The sequence below is a fragment of the Formica exsecta genome, unplaced genomic scaffold (genome assembly GCF_003651465.1).
Source record: "Formica exsecta isolate Colony F162 unplaced genomic scaffold, ASM365146v1 scaffold458, whole genome shotgun sequence".
NCBI lineage: Eukaryota > Metazoa > Arthropoda > Insecta > Hymenoptera > Formicidae > Formica > Formica exsecta.
This window is the reverse complement of record NW_021851814.1, coordinates 819,671-835,532: the sequence shown is the minus strand read 5'-3', so window position 1 is coordinate 835,532 and position 15,862 is coordinate 819,671. Positions and strand designations below refer to the sequence as shown.

General features: G+C 41.4%; 2 protein-coding genes across 9 annotated transcripts; one reads left to right on the top strand and one right to left on the bottom strand.

Annotated features, from left to right (window-relative positions):
- Window positions 1-4,250: 4,250 nt before the first annotated feature.
- LOC115240948 lies at window positions 4,251-6,665 on the bottom strand. Of its 2 annotated transcripts, none has more exons than XR_003884839.1 (2): window positions 6,501-6,665; window positions 4,251-6,358 (listed from the first exon to the last, which is right to left on the bottom strand). XR_003884839.1 is itself a non-coding variant. In XM_029816414.1 (2 exons), exons 1-2 carry the CDS (start codon window positions 6,589-6,591, stop codon window positions 5,304-5,306), a joined length of 897 nt encoding a protein of 298 aa, XP_029672274.1. In that variant the 5' UTR covers window positions 6,592-6,665; the 3' UTR covers window positions 4,251-5,303. The 2 variants fall into 2 exon arrangements, 1 of the variants encoding a protein (XP_029672274.1); XM_029816414.1 differs by having other exon boundaries at window positions 4,251-6,109.
- A 567-nt stretch (window positions 6,666-7,232) lies between these two features.
- On the top strand, window positions 7,233-15,621 carry LOC115240945 (putative E3 ubiquitin-protein ligase UNKL). Of its 7 annotated transcripts, none has more exons than XM_029816408.1 (12): window positions 7,233-7,957; window positions 8,676-8,885; window positions 11,553-11,975; window positions 12,077-12,279; window positions 12,732-12,859; window positions 13,088-13,267; window positions 13,362-13,554; window positions 13,666-13,934; window positions 14,025-14,237; window positions 14,326-14,481; window positions 14,559-14,720; window positions 14,873-15,621. In XM_029816408.1, the coding sequence occupies exons 1-12, from the start codon at window positions 7,314-7,316 to the stop codon at window positions 15,029-15,031; spliced, it is 2,940 nt and encodes a 979-aa protein (XP_029672268.1). In that variant the 5' UTR covers window positions 7,233-7,313; the 3' UTR covers window positions 15,032-15,621. The 7 variants fall into 7 exon arrangements, with proteins under 7 accessions (XP_029672268.1, XP_029672267.1, XP_029672266.1 ...); XM_029816407.1 differs by having other exon boundaries at window positions 12,729-12,859; XM_029816406.1 differs by having other exon boundaries at window positions 12,717-12,859.
- Window positions 15,622-15,862: the final 241 nt, after the last annotated feature.

Here is a 15,862-nt window from a genome sequence, read left to right as displayed (position 1 = left end):
TCAGGACAAGGAAATTTTAGTTTCTTTTATCCTGATTAACAAATTTCAATCTTCAATACGTAGTCTGATACGGGCTTTAGAGATGGACACTAACGAGATACATCGGAATGCAATCTTGTTCGGTTTCTTTCGGGTAGACTCGGTTCGGCTATGACTCGTGATTGGTGGATAGTGTTTCGAGTTGCGCCGAGATTGTTGGTATCTTATCACGGAATAGGCTCTCCATCTATATATTTTATATGTCTATGACGGCGATTCAATGAAAGTGAGATTGAAAAGATCGTATATACAATTATATTTCGCAAATGCGCCTATTTTCCCCCTATTCTCTCCGTCTTATGAAAAATATTTACTTTATCGTGATACATAGTTAATAACTAAACGCAACACGAGTGATAACTTTGAATAAAATTATATAATTCTCTTTTTCTCTCGAGACTACGTGATCAATGGCGTGATCTGTCTCGATTTTTTATTTCGAAAGAGAGAGAGAGAGAAACAAAGAGAAAGAGAACTATCGATTCTCTACGCAATTTCCAAGAGAAGCAATGATAAACAATTGTACGATGACGGAAAACGAATGCGGCGGCAAATATGTGAGATATTATGCGTTATGAGCAACAATTCATTTCTATATTCCTGTCAAGATGAGAAAAAACGTAACGTCAAGAGAGACATTTTCGACTTATCTTTTATTCTCATGTTTCGATAAGTCGGCTTTTAGTTTGTTACATTCTTCGAAAGAGAAAGGAGAGTAAAAACATTGGAAATAGATAAGTAAAAGTTGCCAAAATGTTGCTTCTTTTGAGATACTTCTTCTTCTTCTTTGTTTGTTTGGCTCCGCGTTAGGTATATACCCGCCACACGGCCAGGATTCTTGCTTAAATGAGTGCTGCTATAGTATGGAGATCTGGATAGAATGCGTTATGCATGTGTGAGGAGAAGTTTTTGCTTGTTGGGGAGAAGGAGAGTCAAATTTGCAAGTTGTGTTTTCTAAGAAAGGATATGATAGGGGTAATGATTTGAGGAGAGGGTGTTTTGAGAAGATGAAAGACGTTATAGGGAGGAGGTTTTTTGAGCTTTTTCTGAATAGAGAGAAGAAGAGAATTTCTGTGATTGCTAAAGATAGGACAATACCACAGAATATGGTTAATGTCCTGAGTAGGAAACCCGCAGTCGCACGCTGAGGACGAGACAATATTACATCTAAATAGGCTGCTATTAAGACCGTAGTGATTGCTCCTGACCCTGCAGGCGACCACAATCTCCTTGCGGCTGAGATTCGTTCCGTAGAACCAAGGTTTAGTAGCAAAGGAAGAGAATAAGTCAAAATACTGCTTTCCTGTCAGTTGAGCGCGATTGAGTAGAAGTTTGGAAGTGTCAGATTGAAGATAGTGATGACAAGTGGCGTAGAAGTCGCTGAAGGGTATCGGGCAATGTAAGAGGCTGCCGAAACGGGTGGCTTTCTTAGCGAGGTGATCTGCAGTTTCATTCCCCAATATGCCCACATGAGCTGGGATCCAGATGATGGTGATATTTATATTTCGCGACCTAGCTAACCGGAGTTTGTATTTGATAGATAAAATTAAAAAGCTCTGTTTTCTGGAGAGTCTTGAGGAGATAGCTTCAACGACGCTGCGAGCGTCGGTGAAGATTGAGGCTTGAGAGATATTGTTTGAGAGAATATATTCGATACAGTAAAGTAAAGCCATGGCTTCACCTGTATAGACTGACGCAAAAGAGTCGATTTTATATAAGCGCTGTATGTTAAGGGATGGTGAGTAGAATGCGAAGCCTACGTGCAGTTCAGAGTTGATTTTGGAGGCGTCAGTATAGAATACGTCTTTGCCTTGGATCAGATGGCTGAAGTGTGGAAGGAAAAGAAGTTGTGGAATAGGTGCCTAGCGCAATTCGTCTACGAATGAAGCGGAGGTAAATTCAACGTTGGGTAGCAGGTGAACGGAGTCGTGGGCAAAATGATAAATAGGAGGGCCCTCAAAGCAGGCAATTTTAGATCTGAATTTTTTGTATAAAAGGAAAACTTTGTATAATAGAAAGCAATTAGGAACATTGTATCTGTCGTTTCTGATTAAGCTGGTTTGAAGTTCGTAAAGCTTGTCTATTACGATATGCGAAGTGTCGGCTAAGGCTTTGAGGATATACTTAGAAGTAAGAAACGTAAATCTAGTCTTCAGAGGGCTGATACAAGTTTCAGACAAGACTACGTTGCAAGGAGTGGATTGACGAAGACCGATACAAAATTTTAAAGCGCGACGTTGAACTTTTTCCAGCTTCTCCATAAGTCCCTTGTTATTGATAGGGAGAGCAAAACAGCCGTACTCCATGCTACCTCGTACAAGAGATTTGTAAATGTTGAGTAGGAGAGAGGGGCTTGCACCCCACCAGATACCGCGAAGAGAGCGGATAACGTTAGTTAGTTTAGAGCATTTGGTGACGAGAGCTTCAGTATGGATACGGCCATTGAGTTTAGAATCAAGGGTGATACCCAGAAATTTGTAGGAAGACGATGATTTTATTGTCGACCCGCAAAGGTTGATAGAATAAGAGAGAGAGCTTTTCCTATTCCTGGCAAAGACTACCAGCGCAGATTTGGTAGGGGAGATGTCCAGACCTCTAGAATTAAGGAAGGAAGCTAGTCTATTTACTGAGGATTCGAGAAGTTGAAGAGAGCGAGGTAGATTAGAAGACCCGATAAAGACGGCAGTGTCATCGGCGAATTGAATAATGTTACATTCTTTGGATACGTAGTTTTTGCATTTAGCCACGTAGATATTGAAGAGCAAAGGGCTTAAAATGGAGCCTTGAGGGACTCCTTTATAGGAAAGGTATGATTCTGTGATTTCCCCGTTGATCACGAATTGAAGCTCTCTGTAATGGATGAGGTTGTAGATGAAGAGGCATAATTTAGGGGGAAGATTCAACTCGACCAGATCACCTATGAGGATGCTGGGGATGACGTTGTCGAATGCACCGGCAATGTCAAGGAAGACACATGCGGTGGCATGGCGAGAGATAAATCCATTGTAGATTTCAGTGGTGAGGATCCCTATATTGTCTTGACAGGATTTGGCTTTCCTGAAGCCGTATTGGTTATTAGGGAGGATATGATTTTTCTCAACCCACCAGTCCAGTCTAGAAAGAATGAGTTTTTCCATGAGCTTGAGGCAGCAAGAGGTTAAGGATATGGGACGGTATTTATTAGGAGAATTTTTTGGAATGAGGAATACCAAGGAGTGGTGCCATGCATTTGGGAAGGTACCTTCTGTAAAGAGTTCGTTAAAGATATCAAGAAGGAAGGGAAAGTAGAAGTCAGGAAGTAAAGATATGTGATCGTATCCCAGCCTATCCAGGCCTGGGGATGAGCGGACTTTGAGGCTACTTATAACTGTGGCAAATTCAGAGGAGGTGAAGGGCTCGTCAAAGATCGGGCACGAATAAACGTTAGGTAGGTCATTGATAGATGGATAGAGTGCGTGTAGCGCAGAAGGAGGACATAGAGAATTAATAAGATCTCGAATGCTTTCTGACATTTCGTAATTGGATTTAGGTGGAGGAGGAGGAAGACCTAAATGTCTTTTCTTGAAGCGTTTGATCATATTCCAAATGTAGGAGATGGGTGTTTGATTAGTGCCGGTCTACAATAGTGATTTAAGCTCTAAGCCTTAAGAAATTGACTAATCACAGTCGAGTATTCTCCTCATACTTGATCGTGATTGGTCAATTTCTTAAGGCTTAGAGCTTAAATCACTATTGTAGACCGACACTTAGTCAATGATAAACAGAATGATTTCCAGCCCTTTCTTTTAGCCAATTTTAAAGTTCGTTTAGTGACGGCTTCTTGCTTTTTGAGTTATATGAAATTTTGAAAAGAGGGGTTTCGCTTGTATTGCGCTAAAGCTTTTTTCCTTTCCGCTAGTGCTTCCTCACAATCGTCGTTCCACCAAGGAGCAGGAAGGGATGTGCGCTTGGGAGAGAGGAAACAAGGAAAGAAAGAGGGAGCAGAAGAAGACAGAGAGGAGGAAGAGGATAAGGATGGAGAGCCAGGTTGGGAGTTAGGGCGGAATTTGGGATTTCGTTTGGGAAGTTGGTCAAGGATATGATTAGTGATAAGATCGTATTTTTGAACGGAGTTGAGAGAAGAAGAATTAAGGGATTCTTGAAAGGAAGGGAAAGAAGAGTGAAGCAAAGCTATAAATTGTTTTTTATCTTGTTTTTTAAGTTTAATTTTATGAGAAAAAAAGGAACGTTTTTTGATCATCAGATTAATGGCAACTGAGATGGGGAAGTGATCGCTGGTCAGGGAGTCAGGTAGGACTTCCCATGAGCAGCAATGGAGAAGGGAAGCGGAGGCAAAGGTGAGGTCAATAGCGGAGCGACTTTGATTCGGACGAGAAACGAAGGTAGGGGTACCATCGTTCAAGTACATGAAGGAGTGAGATAGAGCAGAACTCAATAGGCTAACCCCGTTGTGATCAGAACGTTCACATCCCCACTTGGTATGATGGGCGTTAAAGTCTCCCAGGATGATAGTAGAAGTGAAGGCACCGTAAAATTGAAAGAGAGCATCCCAGATACCGGCAGGAAGGAAGCCTCGGGGGTATCTATAAATAGAAACTATTAGTACTGAGCTATTGTTAAAGGGGATGATAACGGCTTGTGTATCTATATAGCCTGGAACAGAGAAGTTGTTATCTAAGAGCCTATAGGAGATTAAGTTCGATATGGCAAAGGCTAATCCGCCGGAGTTACGAATGATGGTGTCATTTCTAATAACGTTACAGTTTCTTAGCGAAAGGTATTGGGAGGGATTGAGCCATGTTTCTGAGAGAGCTTTTAAGTCGTATTCATGCAGGAAGAGTGGAGAAGGTCAATCTTGTTCATAAAAGAGTGACAGTTCCACTGTAGGATCTTGAAGGTGAAACTATGGCGTGGAGGATTACAAGTTTGCGGCGTGTGCATTGTAGAATTGGTTTAAGGAATTGTTTTCGTTGAGAGCGGATTGGAGGAGAGAGGAAATGTCATCATAGAGGCCGAAGGTTTTGAGAAAGGGAGCGAATTTTTCAACCAGGTTTAGTAGTAGTTTTAGAAGCAAAGAGAGAGAGAATTGAAAGTTTTAATTAGAGTCCGAGGAGTTAGGGGATAGAGGGGGCGATGCGGAAGAGGTTGGAGAGTAGGAGGCTGCGCCATTAAGATAAACCTGCGGCATTCGACCGTTAGGAGCTATAAAAGAGCTAGGAGGAGGAAATACGAAGCGGTTATCTGAAGTTGGAGATTTGAGAGTGTTAGGCGAACGGAGAGGAGAGATGGGAGGGTGTTTCAGAGGGGGAGGTCTTTTGGAAAGGAGCGGAGAGGAGGAGTGGCGAGGGTGTGCAGGAGGGAGAGAAGGAGGATGAGGAAGTAGGGGGATATTTAACCGTATCGGCAAAGGAAAAGGGGAAGGAAGTGGTTGATGAGGTTGGAATATTAGGGGAGGAGGCTGGGGAGAGTGGAGAATAAGGTTCATTTAGTACAGGAAAATTAGAGAAGTCGAACTGTGGATTAGTCCCAAGACCAGAGTTATTACTGCGGATGAGTCTTCTGGCTTCGATAAGAGGGATGTTTTTGGTGGCGGCTAATTCCCTGATCTGTCTTTGGATGAGACGCTCTGGACAGGAGAGGTCTTTTGAGTTGTGGGGACCCTTGCAATTTGCACAAGAGGGAGGTGAATTTATTCTTGGACAGGAAAAGCCTTCCTCGTGAGAGCGTTCGGCACAATGAGAACATCTTGGATGCCCCTTGCATTGCGTACTCGTGTGGCCATAGCGAAGGCATAAAGAGCAAATAGAAACCTTGGAGATAAAAGGAGTGACATCATACCTTACCATGCAAAAGAAAATGTATTTAGGAAGAACCTGCCCTTTAAATGTAATACAGACCGTTTTGGATGGTATATAGCTCACTGATTCCGACCCAGAGTCAGATAGAGTCAAAGCTCTTCTGTTAAGTCTCCTGACGTTGACTACGTCATATGGGCAAACGATTTCTTTTTTTGATTTCCTCTTCCGTGAATTCGAGAGGAATATTCCTGATGATACCTTATCTAGATGTTCTGAAAGATGGAATGAATGCGATTAGATTTTTGGCTTTTAGAGCCGGATTCTTAATGAGGTCATTGGCTGCTTTACGAGACTTCATTTGTACAGAAACTTTTGAAAAGCCAATTTTCTTTATTTCGACAATGTCCTGTTTTGTGGACGCACTAAGAATTCGTCCAACTGTTAGAGGATGCAACGATATGCTTGAATTAACTTCGGGTTGTACAAGGACATCAAAAGGTCCCTGACAATGGCCATCGTACCTGTTTGCCAACAGTGCATCGTTAAGAGATGTAATATTTGATAATTTTTTGGCTTTAGAGCCGACGATGGATTCCGTAACAGAATTCAAATCTGAACCGATTTGGTCTGCGGTGCGCTTTCTTTTTGGGAGGTTAGACTCACCTGAAGACGTCGATTTGTTAGGAATGTTAACAGTAGCAAGGAGACTGCCGTCCCCTACCTTGTCAGTAGCATCGCATGTAGAAAAATCCATTTTATTGTCCGAATCATAACCGTCGTTAGAAGGGGGAGGGTAAGGGGGGAAGGAACTGGTTAATGCGTTGAGAGTGTCAATATGTACTACATACGCCGTCGCTGGATTTCTCTACCAATGCGCTGCGCATGCGCGAGAAAGCGTCCCCGAGAACAACACTGATCTAAATCCCAGCACTGTCGTAGACGAAAGACCGCCAGGGTCGTGTGGCAGAGGCATGTTGAGTAAAATATTTCAGTAGTCGAGAGCCAATTAAGATGGCGGCGAACGAAGCACCGCGTGCTACGCACTGCGATGTTAACTGTTTATGCGGCGCGGGTGCACTTATTAATAATCGAAATTAAGATTCGAGCGTAAATATTTCTCTTTATGACAATAAAAGAGCTCTGAAAAGAGCTAACGGCAAACAAACTGCACATTCACTAGGCTACGTATCAATCAAGCAAAGCGCGAGCGCGAACACGTCTGACTGGTACAACGGTCGATGCCCGAATCTTCTTTTGAGATAGAGTATCGACTCTATAGGACCTTCCTCTTTTTCCGACAAGAATCAACAAGGCGTCGCATATGGGAGATTTGTATTTATCTAAAGCCAAATGTATATAAATTTCAAAAAAGGTTATAAACGAGGGCAACGATAGCTATACCGGCGATCCAGTGTCACTCGTCGCCGTCAAATTCGCGGACCAGCGGATGCCTGTTTACGCGAAACCAAAACATTAATGACCTTGAAAGACATCGCGTCACGTGAGCGTGAGGGAAGATGGCGATTGGCTGGCGAAGGCACGTATAGGGTATATTGCGTCGTGCGTGCCGCGCGTCCGCATTCCTCATCCAATAGGATTTGCGCGTATAGGGCCGAGACCGGACGGTTGGCGACGATAAGGGAAAAGGAACGACAAAACGGACTGGTGCGAGTACGAGTACAAACGAAGGCAGCGGCGACGAGGACAACGACGACGACGACGACGACGGCGACGGCGACGGGAACGGCAACCGCGACGGCAACGGTGGCAGTGGCAGTGGCGGTAACGATAGCGGGAGTGGTAGTGGTAGTGTTGCTGGTGGTGACAGCGACGAGGACGACGACGACGAAGACGAAGACGAAGAAGACAACAACAACAACGACGACGACGACGACGACGACAGCAGCGGCAGCGGCGGCGGCGGCGGCGGCGGCGGTGGCGGTGACGGCGAGGACGACAATCGAGACGGTGCGCCGTGCTGGACGGTGGAGTACACCGTACGTGTTAGTGCGTGTGTTCGTGCGCGAGCGCGGTTGGTCGGCTCGCGTTGTTGTATCCAAGATGAAGTCCGACTCGAAACCTTTGTTGACAGCTCAGGCGGAAAAGGCAAATCATTACACGTAAGTAGCGCCCGCTGTTCGGACCGGGCCGCGTGTCCAAGTGAGATCAGTGAGATAACTCGAGCGGAGGAACGCGGTACATGTCGCGCGCACTGTGCATAGATATCTGTTGCCGTATATCGGGAGAAAAAATATAGCGAACGAGCGAATGTGTTGCTGTATATAGGAAAAAAAAAGATAGAGAGCGAGCGAATGTGAGAGAGAGAGAGAGAGAGAGAGAGAGAGAGAGAGAGAGAGAGAGAGAGAGGAAGAGAGAGAAAGAGAAAGAAAGACATTGAGCGAAAGACAGTGAGTTGGCCATTTGTACCGGAAAGTGCGCGGACCACCGCCGAAAGTGCAGTGTAAAGAAAATATATATTGAGAGGGAGGGAGAGGGGGGGAGAGAGAGAGAGAGAGAGAATAAAAGTAGAAGGTAACGGTGCGGCTAGAGAGAGAGAGAGAGAGAGAGAGAGTGAACGAAAAAGGGAGGGAGAGAGAACGTTTGCGAACGTGAGAATGAGAGGGAGAGAATGAACGAGTGAGAGGGGGGGAGAGAGAGAGAGAGAAAAGAACGAGAGAGCCGCGAGCAACGAACGCGACTATAACGCGACGCGCGCGTCCTACGATCCGCAAAAATTGTACATGTATGAGCGAAGACGACACGGCGGTGAGGCAGCGACAAGGAGGTAGCGAGATCTCGGGCAAAAATAATGTCTAGTACCGCGGATTCGCATTCCAGATACTTGAAAGAATTCCGCGTCGAGCAATGTCCCCTCTTCATACAACGCAAATGCACGCAGCACAGACCCTTCACGTGCTTCAACTGGCACTTTATGAACCAGCGGAGGCGCAGACCGGTGAGAAAGAGGGACCGCACCTTCAACTACAGCGCCGACAATTATTGCACCAAATATGACGAGACCACTGGCATCTGCCCCGATGGGGACGAGTAAGTTTTACTTTATTACAATTGTGCCATTTTTTTCTTCTTGTCATACTATACATGTGGCGTTGTTCGTGTAGATACAGAGTGAATGGATAACGTCTATTACACATATATGTGTATATCGAAGAGCAGTAAGATGAAACAGAAGTTCGCGATATTGTTGCTACTCAAAAAAACTGACGTTTACTCTCTCGCCGGTGTAGATACGGTGCCGTAACGTGCGTTGGTGCGTATGTGCGCGCGCGTGCAAAATGGCACGCTCGTCTCTCGCCTCTCGTTTACGGCGCATCGATAAGCGATGGATGCGACATACCGACATACGACATACATACATACATACATACATACATACATATATATACGTGTCGTACGCGCGACATATGTACACGTAACGTGCGTTACTATCGTGGCGTACGTGGCTCGCGTGCGCATATGTGTATTTACGTTTTACCGCGCTCGCGGCTGTCATCCCCCGCAAAGAAATCATTGTTACTTGAGACTTGAACGGGGACAAGAGCAAAAGAAAAAAGAAAAAATTAAAATTGTCCCGCGAAATTGCGTATCGCGTGATATTCGCACCTGCATGACCACTAATCTACCTAAACTAATTAAAGATATATTCAGCTGTAGCTCTTCGCGTGCGCGCTTTAGCCTAATTGTAAGTGCTGCGAACTTAAAGCGGTTACACCTTTCTCTCGTATCGAATTCCAAAGATTTTGCGTAGAGAGCCTTGCCGCGCGCTAAATTATACAAAACGCTTCTCAGAACCGGGACTTGGAAGGACATTCCTCATGAGCTCGGTTACGAAAGATCGGAAATCGAGGTTAGAGAGAGAGAGAGAGAGAGAAGAAAAACAAGAAAGAGACGCACTTTGTTCGCACGGCGTCATTTTGCGATGGTCGTTGACACGTACGTGGCGTAACGCATACGCGTAATTTTTGCATTTGTCCGCTAAAATGCAACGTGACATCTCGCGATGCTTTAGTCGATAAAACCATGCTTTCGATGGAATCCTTTTAACAATACGATTTACGCAATGATATATAATCATTATATATATATATATAAAATTTGTTTTTCCAAGAACCTGCTTTTTTTCTCTTTCTTAGTTTCAAGGTAGAAAAACGATTTCTTTTAGATGTTAAAAAACCTTGATTTTCGCGATATCAGTTTTACATAATCATATGTTTGCTGCGAACAATGAAATTACATTATTACTTGTGCATAAATTAACATCCCACGGTATCTCTCGTTTCAACGTTTGCAACTTTATTTCGACAGCGTCAACACATCAATGTACGCGATACAGCGGGGATACACTCGGGATACATATTTGCATAATAAATGTACGCGGATATTTATATCCAACAACATTAGACAAATTACACGAGTCACGAATAAATCATCTCTACGAAAAACAAAATAAATGACTTTCTTTCGAGTCTTATTTAAAAAAATTAAAATTTTTTGCCCTGCTTGTCATAACACATATGCATTAGTTTCTTTATTTATATTTATAGTTTGCATATATGCGTACATTTTTTATCAACGTAATAATATTTTTGTGAATAGTTGCAAAAAAGATTACGTTTAATTGTAGTATCTTGTTTGTAAAAGAGATAAAAGTAATTTCAATTTTTTACTCAAAAAACATTATAGCATTATAGCGCGAAATTTGAACGATAGTTCACAGACACCCTGTAAATTGGCGATTAAATTGTTTTATTGCGTTCGATAGATGTACATAAAGCAATTTTTATCGAACGATCGCGAACATATGATAAACTCTCCAAAATTCCCAGCGTTACGAATTGTCGAACAAAGGAGCTTGGCTCTTATCGATTTTCCCTTGCGTACTCGGCACGATGGCACAACAAAGAATCGTAGCATGTATCCAAATCTTATTCGAATATACGTCGTAAATTAATCGACACGTCACAATTTTACTCGTCATTCCGCTAAAAATCTTTTTAGCCATACAATATATAGATGCCATTATAGATGCATTATAATAGCAATAAAATACTAATTCAATTTCTCACTGCTTATTTGAAACAACAAAAAGAAATTTGCCCCAAAATAACAATTCAGAATTAAAACTTTTCTTACGTTAGCATTGTATAATATTTATTTGTTTCGCTTATTTACTTATTATGATGAAAAAATAATTCTTTGAAAAAAAAAAAATATACGCACAATTACAAATTAGAAGTAATTTACATAGTAAAAAATACGATAATTAATAGTGAATAATACATGAATAATGAATACATATTATAGAAAATATAATTAGAAATTGGCGAAACTGGTGCGGGAGGTTAAGATATAAATTTAAAAAGACACACACATTTAAACTTGTATGCGGAAACGGAAAATGTCAATAACTTAAAAACAGGCTAAATATTATATGAGGAACAAATAAGATGGATAGATATAGATAGTAACCGCTTTAAATAAATTAAGTAATATTAAATAAAAACGAAAAAAAAATATAGAGATGCATATTAAAATCAATTATTCGAAAAATGCAAGACCAGTAACTGTATGTGGGTTAATTTAAGCATTAATATAATTTAGAAGAAAGTAATATGTGGAAAGAAAAGTAAACGTAATATTTGACTACAGTTCAGTTTGATGAAAATCATAAAATGTTATCTCGTTGTTAAACAGGTGTCCATTTTTGCATCGTACCGCGGGTGATACAGAGAGACGTTATCATCTACGTTACTACAAGACATGCATGTGTGTCCACGACACCGACACGCGTGGATTTTGCGTGAAAAATGGCCCGCATTGCGCCTTTGCCCACGGCAATCACGATTTGCGTCCGCCCGTGTACGATATCAAGGAAATTCAGGCGTTGGAGAATCCCGATTCGGATCCAAATTCTTCATCCAATGGACCTAATATACTCGACAAGGAACGAAATCTAATGAACGAGGATCCAAAGTGGCAGGACACGAATTATGTGTTGAGCAACTACAAGACCGAGCCGTGCAAAAGACCGCCGAGGCTGTGCCGACAGGGCTACGCCTGTCCACAATATCACAACAGCAAGGATAAGAGGCGCAGTCCACGGAAATACAAATATCGGTAAAACGAGCAATCGAATAAAAATACACCGCAATCACGAATGAGGGAGCTATGCAATAAATAAATATTTATAAATAAATTGCATGTCAATTGGGAATTAGATCGACACCATGTCCAAATGTGAAACACGGCGAGGAATGGGGCGAGCCGGGGAACTGCGAGCAGGGAGACGCGTGCACGTATTGTCACACACGGACGGAACAGCAATTCCATCCCGAGATCTACAAATCCACCAAATGCAACGACGTGCAACAGGCCGGCTATTGTCCACGCGGAGTCTTTTGCGCCTTCGCGCATGTTGACCGTGAGTGTACACTCATCAATCGTACGTAAAACAGTTCTATTATATTATACACGTGCTTTATACAGTTTAACGATACATGTAAATATACACACATGTATTGTGTGTACATTTAATGTGCATATATATAATTTAATAATGCATATAAACATATATGTACATTAACCTGTTTCGACTGTCACTATTGCTCTGATACGAGAGCGGAATAATCTATCGTCTTTTCTTAGCGTCACAAATTCGCATAACGATTGCGTTTGCGGTCGGTCGCGGGCTCGTTCGTAAATTTCTTTCACACAAATTACCAAATTTGGAATACCAGTACACACATAGAGTCTGATAAATGATAATTTGATAAATGATAAATGATAAATCTTAGTCGTCAAAATTGTATCTCAAAATTGATATATTGGGACGTTGGTATGGTGGGTTGATGGAAGCAGTGTTGCCAACAGAAGAAATGAGCCTGGCGAGGGATATGGCGGTACCTATAGATTGCGGCGCGAATCTGGCCGACATACTCAGCAACGCTCTTCCACCCGACAAGCGCTCACACGACAAGGATAAACCACTTAGCGACAGTAGCGTGAGTCTCGATTTTCTCGATACATCATAGACTTTGCTTTTAGACTCGAATAAAATTAAGTAAAAAAGAAATAGAAAGAAAAACAAATTTTTGGAAATTGTTTGAAAAATCAGAAATTGAGAGAATCCGATTCGCGTCTTTAATGTATCTATAGATCCAGTTGATAAGAGAGATTCGCGATCTGTATGTTTACATGCATGTACTAAATATGTGTCGACTGAATTATAGAATGGGAGCGGTGAAGTCTCGGAATCTGCCAGCACTAGCAGTTTAGGTAGTAACAGTTCACATAGCAAGGCACCTGGTGCTCAACTGCATAATTCCAATAATACCAATTCCGGCATAAATACGGCTGCGCAGCAAAAACTTACGAGCATACTCTATAATCCCAGTTCTCTCATACAAGTTGTAAGTTTTATTTTTTGAAATATAATATGCACACACACACACACACACATACACATCTGCAATTAATCACAATTAACGACGTTGATTTTAACAGAATGAAATTCGAAAGCAAATGATCGCAATTGATAGCGATCCATTGTTAACTAAAGCCGAAAAAGCTCAACAGAAACAAAGCCTCTACATTGCGTACAATTTGAATGGAACGTTAGGCAGTCATTCGTTAGCAACTACTGTTTCACCGTTGTCAAATTCGTTTTATTCAAACGACACTGTCGAATCTGTAGTAGGTAAGTGGTTTTTAATATGCATAAAACGTTTCCTTTTTATTCATATTCGCTATGCGCGCTACTCAATATAATAACAAAACAACATCATCGACAATTTGATCTCTTTTTCAGGAAACGCATTAGACGAATTACATTTAGATGATCCGTTAAATTTAGTCGATTCAATTCATAGGGATACAAATTCACCAATCGGCAATTCGATATCAGCAGGCCTAGCCAGCTCTGGTCTACTCGGTAGCTCAGCTCCGGTCAATATACCCGGCATGACTGAACGTTCTGTACTCACTAATTATTCGCCATCAACGTCGAGTCCACTTCAACAATTACAGACTGGTTTTCTCACCGGATCAAGATTCTCTCATCAAGATTCCATGGAATCTGTAAGTTGATGCTATTTTTATATATGTACGTTGATAATTGTGTGAGAAACCTCGAAATTGTTTTACTGACATTTCTCGGATTATTTTCAGACATTGCCATTTATGAATCAGATATCGGATCCATTTAGCAATCATATTTCGCAGCTTAGCAGCTCGGCTTCTAAGCTTAGCGGATTCAATAGCAGCTTATTCGATTTCGCGAGCCAAGGAATGTCTCCGTCGCGCACGCAATCCACTCTGCCGGCATCTCCATTGGTCAATGCATTTTCCATTAGCCCAAGTAACACCGGGTCATTGTCTGAGGTTAGAATCGATTTTGAAGAGTTTTCTTTTCTCAGATATCTCGGAAATGAGATAGTATTGGTTATACATATATACATACATGTTGTAGATACAAAGACTTAGAGATGAATTGACCTCGAGCCGTGCACAATTAGCAACATGGGACGAGCGTATCAATCAAGCGCGCGCAGCTTGCGCGGCGTGGCAATTGGAAAGCGAGGAGGCAAAAAGAAAGGCCAATATAGCCGAGCAACAGAGGGACGAGGTAAATATTTTATTCAAGTAACTGAGCGCCTTTCTCTCGACATCGAAATCCAATTTGCCAGAATGAATTTTTTGCAGGCTTTAATGCAGATAAAAGCGCTCAGGGTCGAGAATGAGACGTCTAACGGCGGCCCGTATCTTCATTCAGTAAGACGAATAAGCGAGCTCAGATCGTTATCGATAGCTACCTTGAAATCAATTCAATCGCAATTGCGCTCAGATCTCGAAGAAGTGGAAAAGGTAAGAAGTGAAGAAAGCTTTTACAATCATTTGCTATTTTTTTCTACATATAAAACAAATATCTTTGATTTTTAAATAAATCCAATATGACGAGAAAAGAAATGATAAAGAAATGATAAATATACGCTCATATTCTATCGCTGTATTCTAAGGTGCTGTATAGAGAAACTGCAACAAAGTGCATGGTTTGCGAGGAACAAAATCGTGCGGTTACCTTATCGCCCTGCAATCATTACGTAGTCTGTTCGACGTGCGCTCCGAATCAGCGCGAGTGCCCGTACTGCCAGACTCCAGTCGTCTCAACAAGTTAGACCCGAACCTTTCCTTAGAATCCCGTTGTTGTTACAATTTCTGCTTCATAGAAAAAGGAAAAAAAGAGGAAGGGCGGGGGGCAGTCTTTGAAAAAAATATCATGTAAGTAGTATCACGATTTTGCAAGATCTTGTATTTTTAGTACTCTGATAAAGTGACAAAAAATAAAAACTGTTTCTTAATGCGGTAAGCACGTACCCGCGAATAATAAGGATCGTTTGTAAAGATACCATTGATTCATCGTCGCCAAAGTACGAATATGGTAGGACTTTCTTTATCTTGTAATTTTGTTATGTTATTTTTCTCTCGATATTATATTCAGCAGATATTTCTCTCTCTCATATTTTTAAATACAATTCTACAAAGAATGGGATCCTAACAGTATCCTCTAAAAGAAGAAAATGTTTTATTTTATATATAATTCAAGATATATATTTGCAACAGCGTGTTAAATATACACATTTGCGATACAAGCATTTGCGCGCGCGAATTACAGAACATTTAACGCGAAAACAATATCGCGGTTGTCGACAAAGTTCCGGGACCTCGAAAACTATATAATTGTTTAAAACAAATTAGTTATAATATTAAACGCAACATACAAAAGTTTTTTTCCCATTTTGCAATGGGAGAATCTTTTCTCAATGATTGAGCTGTGAAACGTATGTCACAGAAGAAAAATGATATTTCTATTATATTTAAATCTATCTATATTTAATAGGATTTTCCAATTGATTCGTACTGAATATAATAAAATATATAAGTATTAACAAATTTTATATTTTTCGTTGAAAACCTAATATTGAAAATATAAATTAGGTACATATATA